We start from the raw sequence: 20965 nt of genomic DNA, 5'->3' as shown, positions 1-20965 counted from the left end.
TGTTTGCTTAGAAGGAGTGAAATGAAAATGGGCGGATTTATTAATGTGGCAAGAGAGATCAAAAATTTTCATTTATGTAGGTTAGGCACTGTCAAAATCACCCTTACCATTTGCAAGTTCGAAATGCTCTACATAATTCATTGTTAGGGTTACATTTTTAAAACAGTGAAATATTTTTCAGGGAAAAACAGGTACTACAGGGCCCAATATGTCATTTGCTGTACATATGCCTACTCTACACTCGAAGTGCACATTCCATATAGGCTAACCCACCTTCTAGTTGTCCAGAGCACCTGACTGAAAGTGACATTAGGCCTATTGCCAATGAAAACCAAAATCAGTATATCTTAATGTGGAGCCAGGAGAAAGAGGACTGTACTTCCTTGTGTCTCATTGCAGGATGTTGCAAGCTACCGCTTACCATCCTTCTCACCTCCCGCCTCCTCCACAAATTACTTGCTGTTCTTGGCTGACATCCTGGTTGGTTGCTGACCTGTGACTGGCAAGCTGCTTCTGGGGGCTAAAATTGGTACCCACGCTATTATACTAATGAAACCAATGGCCCAAATTCCTGCCACCAGCCTCTGTAGGCAGATGTAATGTGTACTGTACCTGCGTCGTGCCCCAATTTGGGCAACATCCACTTTCAAGGCCCTACCTAAGGACCTTGTTGCATTAGAAAAGAATACCTGAAATATTCTGGCCCTCAAAATTCTGAGTGTAGTTTGAAGAAATTAATTTCAGAGGGATCCAAGCCTATGTAGAAAACTTAAATTCTACAAATAATGTTGATGCATATCCTTCAGTTTCATATTGGTTCACAAGATAGGAAGAAGACATTGGTGTAATGTTGACAAGCCTCAGGCAAGATGAGATTAAAGAAAAACATTTCCTCTAAAATTAATAGATGTTTGGCATGAACTTTTATTAAAGCTGATTGATGTCTGAAAAAAGGAACTGAATGAATAACTAATGTTGAAAGGGTTTCAAGTGTTCTTGGAATAAGCGTGGGTTAAGATGATTCAATACAATATTTAATTCATCCACAAGATTATCATCTTTATCAAGGTTGAAGTAATATCTAAGAGCTTTCCACTTATGTTTCTTCCTGAACCAAAGAAAAATTCAGAATTCCTTTCATAGGTATGTATCCTGGCTGCCTGCTGAAGCTTGATCAGGTATTCTGTGTCTGCCCTGAGCTGAACTTTATGTCCCACATTCTGTCAATTTCTTAAGAGTGAATTTTCTCTGTCTGTTGAATATTATATTGAGTAGTACTGCAGTTTCTGGATTACACACTTGGGTTAGTTCACTTTCTGAAACTATTGGACCAGAACTTCCACATTCCAGTCCCAGTAGGGGTTCGAGGTTTGGGGGGTGGTCGGTACCATAGTTAGTCAGGAGTTACAAGTGGTTTTATTCCTTCTAACATTTTCTGGGTAACTATTCTGCCAAGTGTCAGAACAATCCGAAATCTCCAATTTAAATCAGAGTATCAGGTTGTTTGCGTTGCCGGGTAATTACCTGGTGGAAATTTAAACTTCCCGGGCAATTCCCATGCATTCCTTACGTGGGGTCTTCTGGGGGTTTCCCCAGCTCATCTTCTGGGTTTACAACCCCCCCCCCCAACCCCTGGAGATCGGAAGTTCTGGGTCAATATTTTTTGTCTAAACCTCCTCCATTATCATTTTGATGTATGTTCTACACTCTAAACACTGATGGAGTATAACCAAGCTACACAAGTTGACTAAAATGTCGAAGACGTATGCTTTTCAATGTGGTATTTAATTTTATTTACACCTCCTGGTTATGCAGAGGAATTACATACTTATTTTCTAAGTTCATTCGGAGCTGCCACCCGTACATATGCTGCTTTATTTGTTAGTGAGCTTTCAACATTTCATTGTCTTAAATACATTAGAATAATTTAACATAGCTGGCTTGTAATGCAATCTTGAAATCTGATCGTTAACTTTTGTTAATACTGTGATTTAATAGATTGTTCCTTGTTTCTTTACTTCATTCTCAGTTAATTATCAGGCTGACCTTGCTGACATAACTTGTGAGATTGAAATCAAACAGAAACTCATTGATGAACTAGAGAATAGCCAGCGGCGATTGCAGATATTGAAGCAGCAGTATGAGGAAAAACTTATCCTGCTACAGAATAAGATCCGGGATACACAGCTGGAGAGAGACCGTGTTCTCCAAAACCTTGGTATGGGTTACTTTTTCCTGCCTTTCACGCATAAGGATATTCAATTTTCAAGTTGGAGGAAGAACTCTCTCAGCACTAGTGTGTCATTTTTGCTCTTAAAAATTAGAAGTGTTGTTGTTTTCAGCACTTGTTGCAAATATAGCCACTTCTACTTATTGGCCTGAACATTTCTAGATTCACATGCATTACTTAACATTCATTTAACAGACTAATCCAGTAAGTAGCAGATAAGCAAACCATCCTCCCTAAATGTCACAGTACCACCATCCCATTCCCCCCTCTCCCTGCCAAACAAAAAGACATCTACAGACTTCAGTGGATTTTTAGCATTATAATTTTTTAAAAAAACTTTCTGAAACTATTGGACCAGAACTTCCACATTCCAGTCCCAGTAGGGGTTCGAGGTTTGGGGGGTGGTCGGTACCGTAGTTAGTCAGGAGTTACAAGTGGTTTTATTCCTTCTAACATTTTCTGGGTAACTATTCTGCCAAGTGTCAGAACAATCCGAAATCTCCAACTTAAATCAGAGTATCAGGTTGTTTGCGTTGCAGGGTAATTACCTGGTGGAAATTTAAACTTCCCGGGCAATTCCCATGCATTCCTTACGTGGGGTCTTCTGGGGGTTTCCCCAGCTCATCTTCTGGGTTTACAACCCCCCCAACCCCTGGAGATCGGAAGTTCTGGGTCAATATTTTTTGTCCAAACCTCCTCCATTATCATTTTTAAATAACCAAGTTCATTCTAAGTATTTAAGTTTTCATTACAGGTTTCTTCAAGTTTCTTTTAAAGTACATGTATAGAATGTTAAAATAACTTAAGTATTACTAAAGGCTTTTTGAGCTTTATGATTTCAAGCTACGCTTCAAAAATTAATGGTCTCCCTTCCTTTGTTCTCCTGCTTTGAGGAGGATCAGCTGGAAGACTATTGCAGAGATGCCACTGTTGTCATTGTAATTAATCTCTGGTGCCTATCTGGTATCCACGCCTCCCTGGTTCCAGACGCTAAATAGATTACTGCAATCTAGATCAGTATTCAAAAGAGCTGCACTTCTCTCGCAAAGCAGTAACTGAGTTGTGCCATCTGCTGTAGAGGTGTAGGTACAGCACAAAAGGGAGACTTTCAGTTTACTTTAGAGCCCATTGCCAAATAATTCCTGCCAGTAAAGACCCCTTTTGGCAATAAAGTGAATTCAGTTGAATACTGACATGTAGCTCTCCTGCATAAATTCCAAGGCTTCCACTTCGAGATTATTCTGCTCCTTTTTATTTCAGCATCCCCTTACCTTTCCCCAAATCATTCTGCACGCATCCCGTTAGTAATAAGTACATTTCATCAGCAATAAAGCAAATGCGTTCTTGCTATTTGAGACTTGTGATTCCCTGGGTACCTACTCTTACATGCCTGTTCAGTCTTGAGCTTCTAGTCCTTCTAAAGTGGCAGGATCTTCTGAGATGGGCGACTGATGAATTATAACAAGCTTCTTGGGGATTGAGGTAGCACTTTCTTATCTTTGGTTGTGAGCCACTTGTCCTTTTTAAAGAAGTGCTAGAGTCAGAAGTCAAATGATAGAAGTAATTTCAGATTTTAGAAGTGATTCCCTATTGGGGGTGCAGTGAAAAGCACTTCCAAAGCCACCATCTTCAGTAAGCTGGAATTAAACACTTTATGGTCTTCTTAGAGGATTAGTGTTTTCTTTCCGGATTACGGACACTGCTTGTATCCCCTTTGGACAGCTCTCCAGTAAGTTGGGGAAGTGATTAAAAGCCAGAACTACTTTGGCAGTTGAAAAGATGAGGGCATCCATTTTGCTTTTGTAACAATGTGGCTCAGTGGAATGTCTGAGTTTGATGCCTCTTCCAGATGTCGAGTTCACAAATATAAACACTTCTGCTGAGGTGTGACGTTGACCGATTCTTCTCGCTCTAATTTCCCCTCTTTCACCAGCTTTCTATTTTATACTTCTCCACCATTTCCTCCATATTGAAGTACCTCCACACAATGACCAAATTAAAATCTTGGACGTATTATTGTGCAGGTGATGGGGGTTCTCGGCCAAGGGCTGGAAAGAGCCCTGTGATGCCTCTTTTAGGGAAGGTCCGGCATACCTTGTCCCACTCAGGCACGGTCCAATGGCGGACCTCTTCCTGGGATCTAGGATCCTGAGGTCCAAAGTTCTGCCAGCGAGAGCGGCCAGTCAATCAGAGACCAGCAGCTCTGTTGAACAGCAGTGCCACCAGCAGAGTTGTGGCTGCTGCTGGTGCAGCACCCACCCGAGACCTAGTATTGTCGCTGGATCCCAGGCCACAGGTGGGTGATGGGAGGAGGGTGGGGGGTGTCATGAGGGGGTGGAGCTGGGGTTGTTAGCAGCATGAACTGAGGCATGGCTCTTTGCGAGTCCCCACCCACTTCCCAATGCTAGGTCCCTCGACCAAGCACTGTGCCTTTGAATGAGGGACACGCCCCCCATGACCCAGGAGCTCACAAGCAACCAGTGCTGGTGGGAAGAGGACCTTAAGTGGCCATTAAAAGATGCCCGCTTTGGGGCCTCGATTGGCAGCTGCGTGGGAAGACTGTCCACAGACCTTACTGTCATGGGCTTAATCAGGTTGGAGGAAGGAAGGCAGCAGGGCCTCCATCCGCTGTTTTCCTGCCTGATTAAATGCCCTCCGCCACCAAACTTAGCACAGGGGGAGGGCACAAGATTCAACCCCATCTGCCTAGAATTGTTGGGTCTGCAATCTCATCTCCTAGATCTGTAGCCCAACGTGATGATAGTGAATTGCACCATGCATTCCAGCTATGGATTGAACCTTAAATTGATGAATGGTTGGGTTATTTTTGTCATTCTTTGCTCAGGATCTATGGAATGCAACACAGAAGAGAAAGCCAGCAAGATTAAAGCAGATTATGAGAAGAAATTGAAGGAAATGAATCGAGAGCTCCAGAAGCTGCAGTTAGCACAGAAAGAGCATGCCCGCCTATTAAAGAATCAGACTCGGTATGAGCGAGAGTTGAGGAAACTACAGAGTGAAGTGGCTGAAATGAGGAAAACCAAGGTAACGTATACACATTTTCTCTTGTTAAGTTTCACAGAAATTGCTGGAAAAACTCAGTATGTGGAACATTCCTTGTTCCATATCGACTCAGGCCCCCTGCTACAACTCATTTTCCAGTATATTGATGACTGTATAAGTGCCGCCTCATGCCCTCACCTGGACCTGGAAATTTTTATCTATTTTGCTTTCAATTTCCACCCCTCTCTCACCTTCATATGATCCACCTCTGCCTTTCCTTGACTGCTCTGTCTCCATTTCTCGTGATTTCTCGTGTCTCTATTCATTACAAGCCCACCGACTCCCACAGCTACCTCGACTACAGCTCCTCACACACTGCTTCCTGTAAGGATTCCATCCCATTCTCTCAGTTCCTTCACCTCCGTCACACCTGTTTTGATGATGCCACTTTCCAAAACAGTTCTTCTGACATGTCTTCCTTCTTCCTTAACCGGGGTTTCCCACCCACTGTGGTTTTCAGGGCCCTTAACCGTGTCCGACCCATCTCCCGCACTCCTGCCCTCACCCCTTCTCCTGCCTCCCAGAACCATGATAGGGACCCCCTTAACTTCACGTTTCACCCCACCAGCTTTGGCATTCAAAGGATCATTGTCTGCCATCTCTGCCAACTCCAGCATGATGCCACCACCAGACACATCTTCCCCTTACCCCCCTGTTAGCATTCCGTAAGGACCCATTCCCTTCTGGACATGCTGGTTCACTCCTCCGTCATCTCCAACTCCTCATCCACTGCCAACAGCACCTTCCCATGCAATCTACAATATTCGCTGCTTCCAATGCAAGCCTCCTTTACATTAGGGAGACTAAACAGACTGGGTGACCGTTTTGTGGAACACCTTCGCTCAGTCCGCAAGCATGACCCAGACCTTCCTGTTGCTTGCCATTTCAACTCACCATCTTGCTGTCATGCCCACATGTCCGTCCTTGGCCTGCTGCAATGTTCCAGTGAAGTCTGACGCAAAGTGGAGGAACAGCACCTCATCTTCCGATTAGACACTTTACAGCCTTTCAGACATAACTTTGAGTTCAAAAACTTTAGACCATGAACTCCCTCCTCCATCTTGACCCCTTTTTAAATCCATTTTTGTTCCCCCAACCCCTCACCCACAAGGCCATCTGTCACTTGTTCTTATGTTTTGCTGTCACACAGCGCTGACCCTTGTTCTGCTATTTACACATTCTGCTCTGAACTTTTTGTCACGATTTGCACCTTCCTCAGTCTTTAATGCTATCATTACTACTCCATTTGTCTTGTGTCTGTGACATCTTTGTCAAATCTCTCCTGAGCTTCCACCTATCCCTGACCTTCTATTTTGCTCCACCTGCTCCACTCCCTCAGAATCAGTATAAAATTCATCACATTTTTACCTCTCTTCAGCTCTGAAGAAAACATACAGACTCGAAACAGATCCTGCCACACCTGCTGAGTTTTACCAGCATTTCCTATTTTCATATCAGATTTCCAGCATCCGCAGTGTTTTGCTTTTTCTTTTATTAATTTTCCTGCAATATGTTTTTCAACTTATACATTGTGAATGTATTATCCAAGACAGTGAATATTTTACCATGAGTGATGGCAGTCTACAGCCAAGCCTCTTCCTGTCCTCATGAAGTGTCCACACACAGTCCAGGATTTCCCAGCCCCATTGTGGTGGGACCCGCAGAGGCAGCCCAGCCAAAAGTCCATTGACTTTCGGTGTGACCGAACAATCCTGGTGGCAGGCATGCCTGGAAAATACACAGACACTGACACACGCACACACACACGCACACACACACAGGGCAGAATTTTGTTGGGCAGGCCCCACCAGCTCGGCAGCAGGCGGGCAGCCGATCGCTGCTGCCGAAACGGGCCCTGCCGCCATTTTAAGTGAGTGGGCCAATTAAGGCCCGTCCTGCGGTCTGCCTGACAGAAAGCGCTATGCGCTTCCTGTGCTAGGGGGGAGGGATTCCCCGTCTGTCACAGTGAGCTCTTTCGTGCAAGTGCGCTGCTCCCTGAGACTAAGTGCTGTCTCAGGGAGATCACTGACAGTGCTTCAAAGTGTCAAAATAAAAAATATAAAAAATATTAACATGTCCCCCTCATGTGACATGTTAATAAAAAATCTCACATAAAGTTTATTTAAGATTTTTTAAATGGACGTGAAACCTCATCCCGCCAGTGGATGAGGCTTCATGTTTTTTCAGAAGCCCGCTGGGGCTCCTGGCCTGTCCGCCAACCTTAACTTTGGATTTTAATTACCTTAATTATCCTGTCAATGGCCTCAATTGGCCAATGACAGGTCGGCAGGCGGACAGCTGATTTCGCTGTCTGCCCACCTTCATGAATATTTAAATGGGGCGCGGTGACGTTGGGGGTTCCTCCCGATGTCATCCCGCGCCACTTTCCCATTGGCGAGTGGGCTCTGCCCCCAAATCGCCGACGGGAAAATTCAGGCCACAGACACAGACACACACACACAGACACACACACACACACACACCCTCCCTGACTGATATTCTATTCCCATTGCCCAAACATGATTTGATGACATCTGCTACCCATGATGGGTAGGTGACATGCTGGTCACCAGCAGAGGAGACGGAGTGGTGCATGCTGATGACTATAAAAATAATTTGTGCTGGTTACCAATGCAGTGTTTAAGCGGCGGGGTTGGGGGGGAGCTGGTGGGAAGTGGTCAACATAACTCCCCATGGTGGCCAATGGACACAGTGTGCATACTCACACAGAAGAAAACCAAGAGGCAAAAGCAAGAGGAAACACCCAGGCTCAATCTCCCACAGGCTATTCTAGAAACCAGGGACAAAAAGGCATCCCTGAAGGGGTGTGAAACAAATAGTCAAAATAAGGGACAATCTCTTAAAATATGGTTTATTTGGTCAGCCTGGTAATATCAGGTAATTCAACTAGTATCAAGGATTAAACCTGGAACTTTCTGTTCCTTAAGGTTCAGCTGCACACTGACTTTAGCAGTTGTCCATTGAGGGATCTGGATGACTACTTTAATTTCAAACTGGTAATTATTTGGAAGTTGTTATTATTACCAAATAACAGAACATCAGTCCTGTTCTTGTGTTCCAGGACACAAGGGAGGGGTAGAAATTTTAACAACCATGACAGGTGGTGGGCAGGGGAGGAAACAGTTTGGTGAGAGTATTTGTTGTGAGAGACTTATTTGTATAGATTAGCGGTCTTCTCACACACAGCATCAGGATAGGTGACACCATGACTGCTTTCCTCATCTAAAGCCCAATGTAATACAAGGTGTGCTGTGGAGAAAGCTGCAGGTGGCAACAGAAGAGGGGAGCAACAGAGGGATCAAGTTTGTAGGAGGCACTATCCATCTGACAGATAACTTATAACCTTTGGAAATTCACAACCTCTATCACAAGGGCAGCAGGCACATGGGAACACCACCACAGCCAAGTTCTCCTCCAAATCGCATGCCTCTCTGGCTTGGAGATACATCACCTTTCCTTCATCGTCATTGAGTCAAAATCCTGTAACTCAATTCTGAACGGCACTGTGGGAGTGCAGGCACCACATGGACTACAGTTCCTCAAGAATATGGCAACAACTTCTCTAGGACAATTAGAAATGGGCTATAAATGCTGGTCTTGCCAGTGACACCCAAAAGTTGTGAATGAATTTTTTAAAATGTACAAATAGAGGCTTGGCTCTCTGGGTTTCTCACAAGAGCAGTGCATCTGGAGGCTGAGATTGTCACGCCAGATAGTGGAAGACATTTCCATCCATCGCCCTGCTGGATCTGATAATTATGCATCACCAGTTGCTGTGTATGCCACCAAGGCTGTCAACATTTTTGCCTCTGGTTCCTTCTAGGGAGCCACCAGAGATATATCAGTTGCATTGTTTGCCAGGCTGGGAGTTATTAACTCTTCCTCTGATGACAGTAGCTGGAATGCTCACGTTCTGAAATTAGCATCTCTACTGGCTTCCTACAGGTATAGGATGTCATTAGTTACACACATCTGAGTACCTCCAGATCAGTCAGAAGAATTTGTTAACCACGGGTGTTGGGCAAACCATATCTTCACAAACTATATTTTTCTTTTAAAATATGGAAAGACATTGGATTATCAGGACACTTGGATGCTGACCTGATGGTTTTATTTTTTTTTAAAAAAAGGTCATAAATTCACCTTGGAGCTATCAATAAGCATGCCTTTTCCAATTATCACCTGACTAGCATGTTACTTGAGGAGGAAGAGCTGTCTGTTTGTTTGTTTTGAACTGCAATCACTTTAATTGATGGGGAAAAAACTGGTAAAAGCAAAGGCAAGTGATTTACACAACAGACAAGCTTTAAGTTTTGAACCTGTTGTTTTGAACTCAATGTCTTTTGGGGAATTAGCTGAGAAGGAAGGCTGCCCTAACTGGTTCTGCCTTGCCTGAAATTCCACATGTGGTGATCAGCCTACGGCCAGATAATCCTCATCTGTGTATAACTTGTTTGCATTTGGAAACCTGAAAAGCTGAGATGAGAAGGATTGATCTGGTCCTATTTTCATCCACCCCGTGGCTCCTTTGGAAAGAACATCCTGACAACTACCGTGACCAGTGATCGGTCTTCACATGCGGGAGCACCAGATCAACAGTGTCAAACCCCTGCAAACTTTATCCCTTCTATAGAAAGTTTCTTTCCAACCATCCATCTCTGCAGAGACTCTACTTGTTTGTCCTTTGTCTCTGTGTTTGTGTGCGTGTGTGTGCTGGGGATTTTTTTTAAAGGGATATAGTTATGTTTCCAGAGTACAATTGTGTGTTAACCAGTTCTTGCAACTTGTTTTGAAAAAACTAAGTTTTGTTTTATAATAAATGAATCACTGAGTTTATTGAAAGAAGTCTGGTTAAAGACTCTTTTATTCTGGGTCTAACATTAGCGAAGGTAAATAATTGGCCATTTTGGTTAGTGAATTAAACTTTTAAACTCATGGTACGACCTGCGGAGTAATGGGGCTAGATAAACTGCGCACTCCTCCCATCCCAGTGACAACCCATGTGATTTCATTCCATCATTCAGCCAGTGTACAATCACAAGGAAAGGATCAGTCAAGTCTGCATTAGATTCCACCGGAGTTGTGATGTTTTCATACTATCCTAACCTGTTTGTATCTGGAACCACTCTTAAGGGACAGTTACTGGGTGACAAACACTATCCCCTTCAATAATATAAAAGCAAAACACTGCAAATGCCGGAAATCTGAAATTAAAACAGAAAATTGCTGGAAAAACTCAACATGTCTGACAGCTATTAACACATTCTGCTTTCTTACCTTTATGCCAGCATCATCACCTTCTTTAGTTTTCACCACTGCCATTAGCACTTCCTTTGTCTTGTGCTCAGGACATTTTTGTCAATCTCTCCATAGCCCTCACCTATCGCTGATCTTCTACCTGCTTTATCTGCTCCACCCCTCCTTAAACAGTATAAATTCCCTCACGTTTCTACTTCTCTTTAGCTCTGAAGAAGTCATATGGACTTGAAATGTAATTCTGTTTCTCTCTCCACCGATGCTGCCAGACCTGCTGAGTTTCTCTATCATTTTCTGTTTTTATTTCACTATCCCCTTCAAACCTGGTTGATGGCATTTCTGAGGAACATGATCACTGAATCCCAAAAGCAATACAACAACAGCTGATATGTCATTAAGCAAGTCATCGCTGGGTCAACATGTGCTTCAGGCTTCTGGACAGGTCTGGAGATGCACATCAGTCCTTGCCACTGAGGGTCTCTCGGCTAATCGTTGTATGCTGTATTCTTCACAGCATGATCAAGTAGCGAGGACGACAGGTGGAGGAGGAGCAAACCTTTAATCGCTAATCATCTGATGAGAATTTCAAAGAGAGGAAGATGAAGACAGAGCACCCAGTGTCAAATCAGTGTTCACATTGTTACTTGAAATGCCAGGGATTCCCATGCCATCATGGAGGGCAAAGTCCCAGCCCCTCCATCCTTGATGTTTATGGATGCAGGTGCACCATGCCCTATTCTTCTGTAGATGTCAGCTGCACCATCTGTGGCTGGCTACTTCTGGTCCTCTGTCCCCCAAGTGTTTTGTTCTCCTGCAAATGGAAATGCCACCTATTAGTGTCTGTAAGGCATATATGTTAACTGTTGGATGCAATGCATTTGGTAAAAGTGACTAACAATACATCATGAGTGCCACTGACATGCATTTGAGGATATGTGCATTGAATCGATTGAGCTGGCTGAGTGGAATCACATTGCAAAAGGATTGGAGTGGGTGGCAGTGGTGGATGGATAAAAGCTGATGTGAGGAAGTGGTTGGTCTCATCCAATTAGCTGTGAGGAATACTCTGAGTATGTATGAAAAGACAAAGTGAGAGTGAACTACAGGATAGGTGAACTTAAAGCTATGCTCACCTTTCCTAATCTACTTCTTTCACTGGATCTAGGTACACAGTAATACTGCAATTGACCTCCTCAGCCACCTCTGACCATTCCTGCTTGGTGACAGGAGCAGGTTTCGTCTTGCCATGGTTTAGGAATATTACCTCCTTTCTATCCTTCATAGCATCCAGCAGTACATGTTCATGAAAGGGAGCACAGACTTTTACTGATCTGTCTCAATTTCTTATTTATTCCGCTCTACTGAAATCATCCCAACTCCTCCAAATTCTATGCTTGCCTTGGCCCTTTAAATAGTCCAGGCAAAATCTAATTATGTGAGTACATAAACATCGGAGACAGGAAACCTGGACATAAAATGAGAACAAACTTTACCTGTTGAATTCGGATGTTCCCAGGTTTTGCGGTTGTTTTTGTCCCTCCCCTGCTCAAAACCCAGTTCTGTTATCATTGTTATTATTATTATCAGTCATGAGGGTTAATGAGCCCCTTGAATACTTTCTTGTGTCTCAACTCTATAACTCACTCCAGCTTCAGATGCATTTTTCCTTATTTACTGATAACCTAGAGATAAACTCTTGCAATTAACTGTTTATTTTGATTCTTAGGCCAGAATTCTTCGCTCGGTGTGCGGGTGTGCGCCCGACATGCTCAAGTGTAAAATGATGTACAATTACGTTGGGCGAGCGCGATATTTTGGTCAGCGGGGGCGCGCTGGAGTTGGCAGCACGCCCGCTGACAATTAACAGGCCTATTAAGGCCATTAAAATAATAATTAAATGCAATTTTTCGCTGCAGCCTTTGGATTTTTACTGAAGCCTCATCCACGTGTGGGATGAGGTTTCCAACAGCAATTAAAAATAAAATAAAGATGTTTAAATCTCATTTACAACATGCCCCTGCTCATGTGACAGAGTCACATGAGGGGACATGTTTACCTTTTTTAAATCTTTATTTGTAATGTTATAAATATTCAGCTCCCTGAGACAGCTCTGTGCCTTCAGGGAGCGATCAGTGTGCGCACCCGCACGCCTGCGCAAACTTCCACCCTTGCCCTCCTCCCGCGCCCCCCCCCCCCCCCCCCCCCCCCCCCCCCGGCAGCACTGCAGCGTGTGATTGGCCAACCAGCGTGAAATCGGGGTTGGGGCTCAATCGCGGGCGGTTTCACAACCACCCCTGGGGCTCGCCGGCTGCCCCCACCCGACGGGGTAAAAATCCTGCCCTTAATTGTTGTAACTGTGATTCTTTTTGTTGCCCAACAGATGTTATAACCCCAAGCGTGCAACTTAACTTCCTGCCATAATTTTAAAAAGCGTTTAACGTTGGATAGAAAACAAAATGTTTGGAAGATCTGGTCACACCTCATTTTATGCAGATCAAGAAGTTGACTATTTGTTAAGGTTATTAAGGTTGCAAGGTTAACTATTTGTTAAAATCTATTCCCATTACCTCACTACAAAACATTTGCTTTGACTTACCATCCTTTTATGCAATTATTTAAAAGATCAGTCTGAAACAATTTAAATTTTTATCCTGGAATCCTTTTTTGTCAGGTAACTCTCATGAAAAAGATGAGGGAGGATCAGCAGCGAATGAGGTTGATTGAGAGCAAGAGAAACCGCGAGATTGCACAACTGAAAAAGGAACAGAGGCGGCAAGAGGTAAGCACTGATGAAAGGGACACAATCAGCAACAGAGATGAGGATTAGCAACAATGTGCACATTGAAGGTACACAGTACACGGGAAAGCTAACGCACGTGGACATCTTTAAAGAGGGCTTATTGGCTAATGGGATGTTCTGTGTTACAAATTGTCCAGGCCCTAAAATCTGGAATTCCATCTTTTAAGCTTCCCTATTTCCAATGTTCTCCTATAGATGCTCCTTAAAATCTACTTCTTTAACCAAGTTTTTGCTCACCAGCCCTAATATTGCCTTCTGTGATTGCTGTCAAATTTTGCTTGATAAAACACCTTAGGATATCTTTCTAGTTAAAGACACTAAATAAATGCAAAATGTTGTCACTACACAGTCCTCTAATATAGTATTGATCTAAACGATCAACACCATATGAAAAAGTGGATGAATGTTCAATTTTGATGGTAGAACATGGTGCAAAATACTGCAGATGCTGGAGATCTAAAATAAAAGCAGAAAATGCTGGTAAAACTCAGCAGGTCTGTCAGAATCTGAGGAGAGAGAAACAGAGTTAATGGGCTGAATTTTCTGTTCGTCGGGCGGGCGGAGCTGACCCAATCGTCGCCGTTGATCGGGGCCACACAGCTACTTTACACGCGGGCCAATTAAGGCCTGCCCAGCGTGATGTCCGCACAGAAGCACCATGCGTTCCCTGTGCAGGCGGGGGGGAGCCCCTAAATTGGAGAGTGTCCTTTTTCACACACGCGCACAAAAGAGTGCACTCATCTCCCTGAGGCTAAGTGCAGCCTCAGGGAGTTTGCCTCAACTTTTAAAAATAGAAAAAAAAACTTCCTTACATGTCCCCTCGTGTGACAATGTCACATGGGTTGGGAAATGTTCATAATTTCCATAACAACTTTATTACAATTTTTAAAACCCTACATGAAACCTCATCCCGCCGCTGGATGAGGTTTCATGTTTTCTCTATTTGCCGCCGGGACTCCAGGCTGACCCACCAACCTTAAGGTCGGACGGGCAGGTCCTTTAATTGCTTAATTGATCCTGTCAATGGCCTCATGGTCAGTGGGCCCGCAGCTGATTTTGCTGCGCCCCCGCATTCCTGAAAATTTAAATGAGGTGGGTGACGTCGGGGGTTCCGCCTGATGTCATCCTGTGTCATTTTACGCGTCGGCGAGCGGGCCCCGCCCCCGCTCGCCGATGGTAAAATCCTGCCCAATGTTTCGAGTCCATATGGCTTCTTCAGAGCTAAAGAGAAGTAGAAACGTGATGTGATGGATTTTATACTGTTCAAGAGGAGGTGGGGCATAATAGAAGGTCAGGGATAGGTAACAGCTAAGGAGAGATTGACAAAGATGTCATGGCCACAAGACAAAGGGAGTATTAATGGTAGTGGTAAAGAGTAAAGAAGGTGCTGATAGTGGCATAAGATAAGATAACAGAATGTGTTCACAACAGAAGAAGGGTTAGTGTTCTGTGAAAGCAAAACATAAAAACAAGTGACAGATGGCCCTGTGGGGGTGGGGCTTTGGGCAAAAAGGATTAAAAAATGAACACATAAATAAAAGAATAAGATTAAAATAAAATAAAAATTGGATTTTAAAAGGGGTCAGGATGGAGGAGAGAGGTCATGGTCTGAAGTTGTTGAACTTAATGTTAAGTCTAAAGGGCTGTAAGGTGCCTAATCGGAAGATGAGGTGTTGTTCCTCCAGTTTGCGTTGGGCTTCACTGGAACATTGCAGCAGGCCAAGGATGGGCATGTGGGCATGAGAGCAGGATGGCGAATTGAAATGGCAAGCGACAGGAGGGTCTGGGTCATGCTTGCAGACTGGGCAAAGGTGTTCTGCAAAGCGATCATCCAGTCTGCATTTAGTCTCCCCAGTGTAGAGAAGACCACATTGGGAGCAGTGATTACAACAGACCAATTGAAGGAAGTGCAAGTGAAGCTCTACTTCACCTGAAAGAAGTGTTTGGGGCCTTGGACAGTGAGGATGGAGGAGGTAAGGAAGCAGGTGTTGCACCTTCTGCGATTGCATGGGAAGGTGCCGTGGGAAGGGGATGAGGTTTTGGGGCTAATGGAAGAGTGGACCAGGATGTCACTGAGGTACCAGTCCCTATGGAATGCTGACAGTGTGAGGGTGAGGGTGGATTGGGGGGTTGGGTGTGGGTTGAGGAGAAGATTTGTTTGGTGGTGCCATCATGCTGGAGTTGGTGGAAAATGGTGAGCTAGATGACAAAGTGGAACAGTACACTACTTTCACCACTGGAACAGGTTTTAAACTTATTTTAGTCTGATGGAATGACACTATTTTAACTTCTGTCAGATGAACAAGTTATATGTACAATTAATTTCAGCAGTGATTCAGGTGGCTGGATATGTAGATTAACTGCAGAAAACCATTCACAATCTATCACTTTCACACACAGCCAATATGGTTGGCTAATATGGAAACATTTTTTTTTTTAAATTCTTTCATGGGACGTGGGCATTGCTGACTAGACCAACATTTATTGCCTATCCCTATAACCTTTGAGAAGGTGGTGGTGAGCCACCTTTTTGAACTGCTGCAGTCCATATGCTGTAGGTACACCCTCAGTGCTGTTAGGGAGGGAGTTCAAGGATTTTGACCTAATTGGTGCAGTAAGGGTGGCTGTTGTGAGATTGAGGTTAATCTGCTTTAGGAACACTTGATGCTGATAGTGGATATCCAGAGTGTTCATGATGCACCACTGCAACAGCATTGGAACTCTAACACATGGAATAGGTTTTAGTTTTTAAGTTGAAAACTGCTGGTAGGGAATTAGCTGCTGGCTATGCATTGGTGGCAAGGAAAGTTGGGGCAAGTGTTGAGTAGCGGCCAAACATTTCACCACAGAGAGGAAAAGAAAATCACCAGCAGAGTTTTGCTGTTCTAGATAACTTTCCCACATGTTCTCACAGCTAGTTTTAGCAAAGTATTTGCAGAAGGTAAGGCAACAATACCCTGGGGAGAATTTTCTCTCCATTGGGAGTTGTGGGGAGGAGGCAGGGGTTTGGGTGGGAGCAGGCGCAGGCAGGCGCCCCCATTTACAGATTCTGCCCCCTGTTACTCAGAGGTGGTACATAAAAAGGAGGAGTCCCAAGTTAATGGAAAAATTACTCATTCCCAACACTGATGTTTTTCACCTGAATAGCTATAACATATTTGTTAAGGAGCAGTGAAAAACAGCTTTCTGGATTGACTGGCGCTCAACTAAGGTCAAGTAAATCCACTGGTACAAATTAAGGTAAATTGCTTAATTGAAAAATACTTGACCTGACAAAAATTTCCGGATAAATAGAAAGCTGTTGAAATTACAGTTTTATTAATATTTTAAAATTGCTATTATAAGAAATAAGAATCTGTGGATCAGTTTAATGTCATTCCAATTTTCTGGATTCAGATTGAAGTTGGAGTGGGAAGATGGTGGAGACAGTTACCAGCTATCAATTTAACCTTTCAGGCATTTTGCCATTAAGTTTGCTGTTTATTCTGTTAGTTCTGAGGGTTCTGATATAATTTTTCATTTCAGTTCCAAATTAGGGCTTTGGAGTCTCAAAAACGGCAACAAGAAATTGTACTACGCAGAAAAACACAAGAGGTATGAATTCACGATCCAGATTGCAAATAACCGGCCTTGTCAATGTGAATGTAATACGTCTTTGAATAGTTGTTTGGGTTCTTTATAACACCGTAAAGCAGAAGCTCATGTATGTTGTTCTATTTCTTACGCTATTCAATTTATTTTGTTAGCTTCATTGTTCTTTCATTTATATGAATTGTGGTAATTTAGAAACATTTTTTATTGTGTTGAGCCTCTATATATGATTCAAACAGCTTAATAACACAAATAAACTAGTGAGCAAAGACATTTGACACAAATATACTAAGCATTTATATTAATATATCAGACAGGCTGCAGAGCTTAACTATGGAAGGAAGTGGAATGACCAGACACAATCTAAATTGTGAGACAGACAAAGGGTCCAGTATTAGTGTTTATATGTACTCGGTGCACAAATGTTCTGACCTATTCTCAAGCATTTGAACATTTGTGAGAAAGATGCCACCTTTCTTGCTGTTGTCTTACCAAATAATTGCAATAATTTAATCAGTATTTATAAAAATGATGTTATTCTACAATGAAACTTGTTGACTTTTCGTATAACTATATTTCCCAGCAGCTGAGAACCTTGAAACTGAAGTGCTGCAGAAAGAACCCACTTCAAGCCTTGGCTGAAACATTCTAAGAAGGAAAAATAAACTTTTACTTATATACATAAACAGTTTGCAAAGATTTTATAATGGAAATAAAACATTGTTTGACCTCAGACCAGAGCACTCATTCCTAAGATTTAGATCTTTTACAAAATCTTTTATACTAGACTCAATAAGCGTCACTTCCCAAGACAGGGAAGTGACATTGAGAAATGCTCCAAAAAAAATTATACTTTCAATGGGAAGGTTAATTCAGATTATTTTACATCAAGAAAAATTTTGAAATGGGTATTGGTGATAGATAAAGTACTTCATTAGGAAGCATCAATGAAGAGATTCCTCCTTTAAAAGATTCATTGCATCTTACATGATTTTTGTCAATTTTCTGTTTCATTTTGTTCTACTTAGGTTAGTGCTCTTCGAAGATTAGCCAAACCAATGTCCAACCGAGTCGCTGGGCGTGTAACCCGGAAGCAGAATGTTCTGGACTCTGGAACAGAGCTTTCGGCCAGTACCACATCTTCAGAACCAGAATCTGCCTCCAAATCCGTATCCAACATTGTTAAGCAGTGGAACAGAAAGTTAAACGCAGCCTGGAATGAGACAGTTTCTGTGGTGAATGGAACTAGGGCAGCAAGGTAATCAGTAATGCAACTTAAAAAATGAAAAATAAATCAACATTGACAGGAATTAATTAACCTAAGAAATATTTTAGTATTATGAGATGTAATGAAATCAGCATCCCACATCAGGGGGATATGAAACACATCTGATAACAGTGACTGGGATTATTCTTTCTTTCCCACTACTTCTGTGCATCATTAAATGTTTGGTGGCAAAGGACAAAATTGGAAGATGAACAACATAGAAATGTAAAACATGTTTTTTTAAATTAAGCCCTGTGGTAAAAACGAATAGTTTTAACACGTTGTTTTATTGGCTTTGCATAGTATTAGAGAGCTAAATATTCACTGGGTCAAAATCCTGGAACTCCCTCCCTAACAGCACTGTGGGTGTACCTACACCACATAAATTGGAACACTTCAAGAAGGCAGCTCACCACCACCTTCTCAAGGGCAATTAGGGAGGGGCAATAAATGCTGGCCTAGCCAGCGAAGCCCACATCCCTTGAATGAATAATAAAAACTATTCACACCAACTTTATAATTGAGTGCAGGGTGGCCTGAATTTCATATATAACAATCCTGTTGGAGGATTTTTATAATAATGAACTGTCACTTCTGATGATAGATAGGTAACTTGATTTGGCAGAGACTGTCGAAAAAGCTGTGCACTTGTAATTGTAAAGAAAATGAATAGAATGCATGGTGAATAGACTTAAACAATTTACTTGTATCAAATAGTATAAATTGGACATCCCACATCTCCCCTTATGTGGCTTCCCTTTCAATTTTAATTTTCTCTTTTTAGTAGTTTTGACCTACATTTCGTTGAGCACTGGGATTATTTTTACAATTTATTTTCTACCATTTATTTCCCTCCTCGTTTTGCTGCAGAGGATTTAATACATGGAATTAAGTGAATGGTTAACACAAAACTTTCTATTGCTCTAAGCCTTTGTGATATAACATCTGGTTCAGGCTGGATCAAAAGAATGTACATGAAAGGGAAAAAATACCCTTGGAGTGAGAGGGCTCAATTCAACTACGTCAGTTTGACTGCTAATGAATCACGTTGCATTAATTCGTATGTACATTGATGACGCAGTGGTTGTGATTGTGTCAATTGTGATTTGCATTGGAGGGGGTTCTGTGGGGGTGGGCGGGAGTGAGCGCAAACCCAATCCGCCATTTTACGTTGGGGGTGGGGGGGGGGGGGGGGGGGGAAGGGGGGGCAATTAAGGCCCGCCCAGCATGACGCTCACCCGGAAGCGCTGAACGCTCCCCGGGCGGGTGGGGTGGTTCCCTGAGTTTGGGCCTGCACAAAAGAGTGCAGAAATCTCCCTGAAGCACAGAGGTGACTCAGGGACATTTGTTTAAGGTTCAAAAATTTAAATAAAGAATTGGAAAAAAAATAGTTTTAAGACGTCCCCTCATGTGACAGTGTCACATGATCCGTGACATGTCAAGGAACATTAATTAAAAAGTTCATTTAATTTATCAACACTTCATTAAACCTCATCCCACCCGTGGATGAGGTTCCATGAAAAATGCGAAGGCCGCTTGGGCTCTTTGCCTATCCGCCAACCTTAAGTTGGACGGGCAGCTCAATTAATTGATTTAATTAATTTTAAACAGGCCTTAATAGGCCTTTGACAACTCGGCAGGCGCGCAGCCGAACTGAAAATCTAAATGACGGGCAGTGACGTCGGGACACCCGCCCGCCCGCCCGACATCACCACACGTCATTTTATGTGTCAGTGAGTGGGCCTCGCCCCTGCTCGCCGACCGGATAATTCTCCCCTAAAACAAGTGACAATATTCATGTTCCCTCTATCCCTGACACCTACTAATAACATAAACCAACTGTAAATCTTTTAGTGTTTGTACTGAGGGTTTTTTAAATTGAATTTGTTGACTGCTTTTATTCTGCAGAAAGATCAAATACCAGAAAAAAGGAGTTGGTGAGGGTCTCTCTAAGGCAGCTCGGCTAAAATGGCAGGCACTGGAGTGCAGAATAACCGACATTGTGATGCAGAGAATGACTATTTCCAACTTGGAAGCAGATATGAATCGTCTGCTCGGGGTATTCATATTAAGTTATCACACAAACATGCTGAGTGGCTTTCCAGGCTTTTGCAATACTGTTTTCCATTTGTATATATGCTCTGCTTCTGAAACTGAAATCACTCTTGCCCCTAGGGCCATAATGCGTTTGCCGCTGCTAGGGAACAATTTCTACAGCAAATTTGGGCTAGGGACAGCAGCACAGTTACACATGGAAATCCAAAAGTTGCTCTCTCAGATGTGGAGCTCCAGTGTTAATTTCGCAAATGTGGCACCTCACTGTCTGGCTCACCTTTGAGTCTGGCTCACCATTGAAATACAAAAGTGTGGAGCTGCTGTTTTTGCATTGTAGATACAAACTAAACTCGCCACTTAAAATTACGACTAGGCTGAAGTGATGCAAGGAGTCTGTCTTAGAGCCATTTAAGGTCTGTACACATTTAATTAAACTTGGGTTAGCTGTCAGACATACTGCAGTCTAAATGTTAATTGCTACCTGTTAGCTTCTCTGGCACTGAAAATTAAAGTATAGAGTCTCATTTCTTCATGTTTGAATTTTCATTGGAGGTTTTAAAAATGTAAACAGTTTAAATTAAAACATTTTTGTACTTCTTTTCAGTAATTTGGCATTGAGTTTACCCAATCAAATTTACATGTGCTTCTCAGTCCTTGAACTGTTAATTTTACAGTTCTTCTA

At 42.8% G+C, this 20965-nt stretch overlaps 1 protein-coding gene across 4 annotated transcripts in view; it reads left to right on the top strand.

Annotated features, from left to right (window-relative positions):
• Positions 1 to 20965, top strand: part of kif21b (kinesin family member 21B) — a 183830-nt gene that overhangs the window by 99177 nt on the left and 63688 nt on the right. For all 4 annotated transcript variants that reach the window (XM_041196211.1, XM_041196212.1, XM_041196210.1 and 1 more), the window contains exons 14-19: positions 2030 to 2218; positions 5076 to 5275; positions 13242 to 13349; positions 16896 to 16964; positions 17990 to 18219; positions 20137 to 20287. In XM_041196211.1, the coding sequence (XP_041052145.1) occupies positions 2030 to 2218; positions 5076 to 5275; positions 13242 to 13349; positions 16896 to 16964; positions 17990 to 18219; positions 20137 to 20287 (947 nt within the window). The remainder of the gene's footprint in view (positions 1 to 2029; positions 2219 to 5075; positions 5276 to 13241; positions 13350 to 16895; positions 16965 to 17989; positions 18220 to 20136; positions 20288 to 20965) is intronic.

The sequence above is a fragment of the Carcharodon carcharias genome, chromosome 9 (assembly GCF_017639515.1).
Source record: "Carcharodon carcharias isolate sCarCar2 chromosome 9, sCarCar2.pri, whole genome shotgun sequence".
Taxonomy (NCBI): domain Eukaryota; kingdom Metazoa; phylum Chordata; class Chondrichthyes; order Lamniformes; family Lamnidae; genus Carcharodon; species Carcharodon carcharias.
This window is presented reverse-complemented; position numbering and strand designations above follow the sequence as displayed.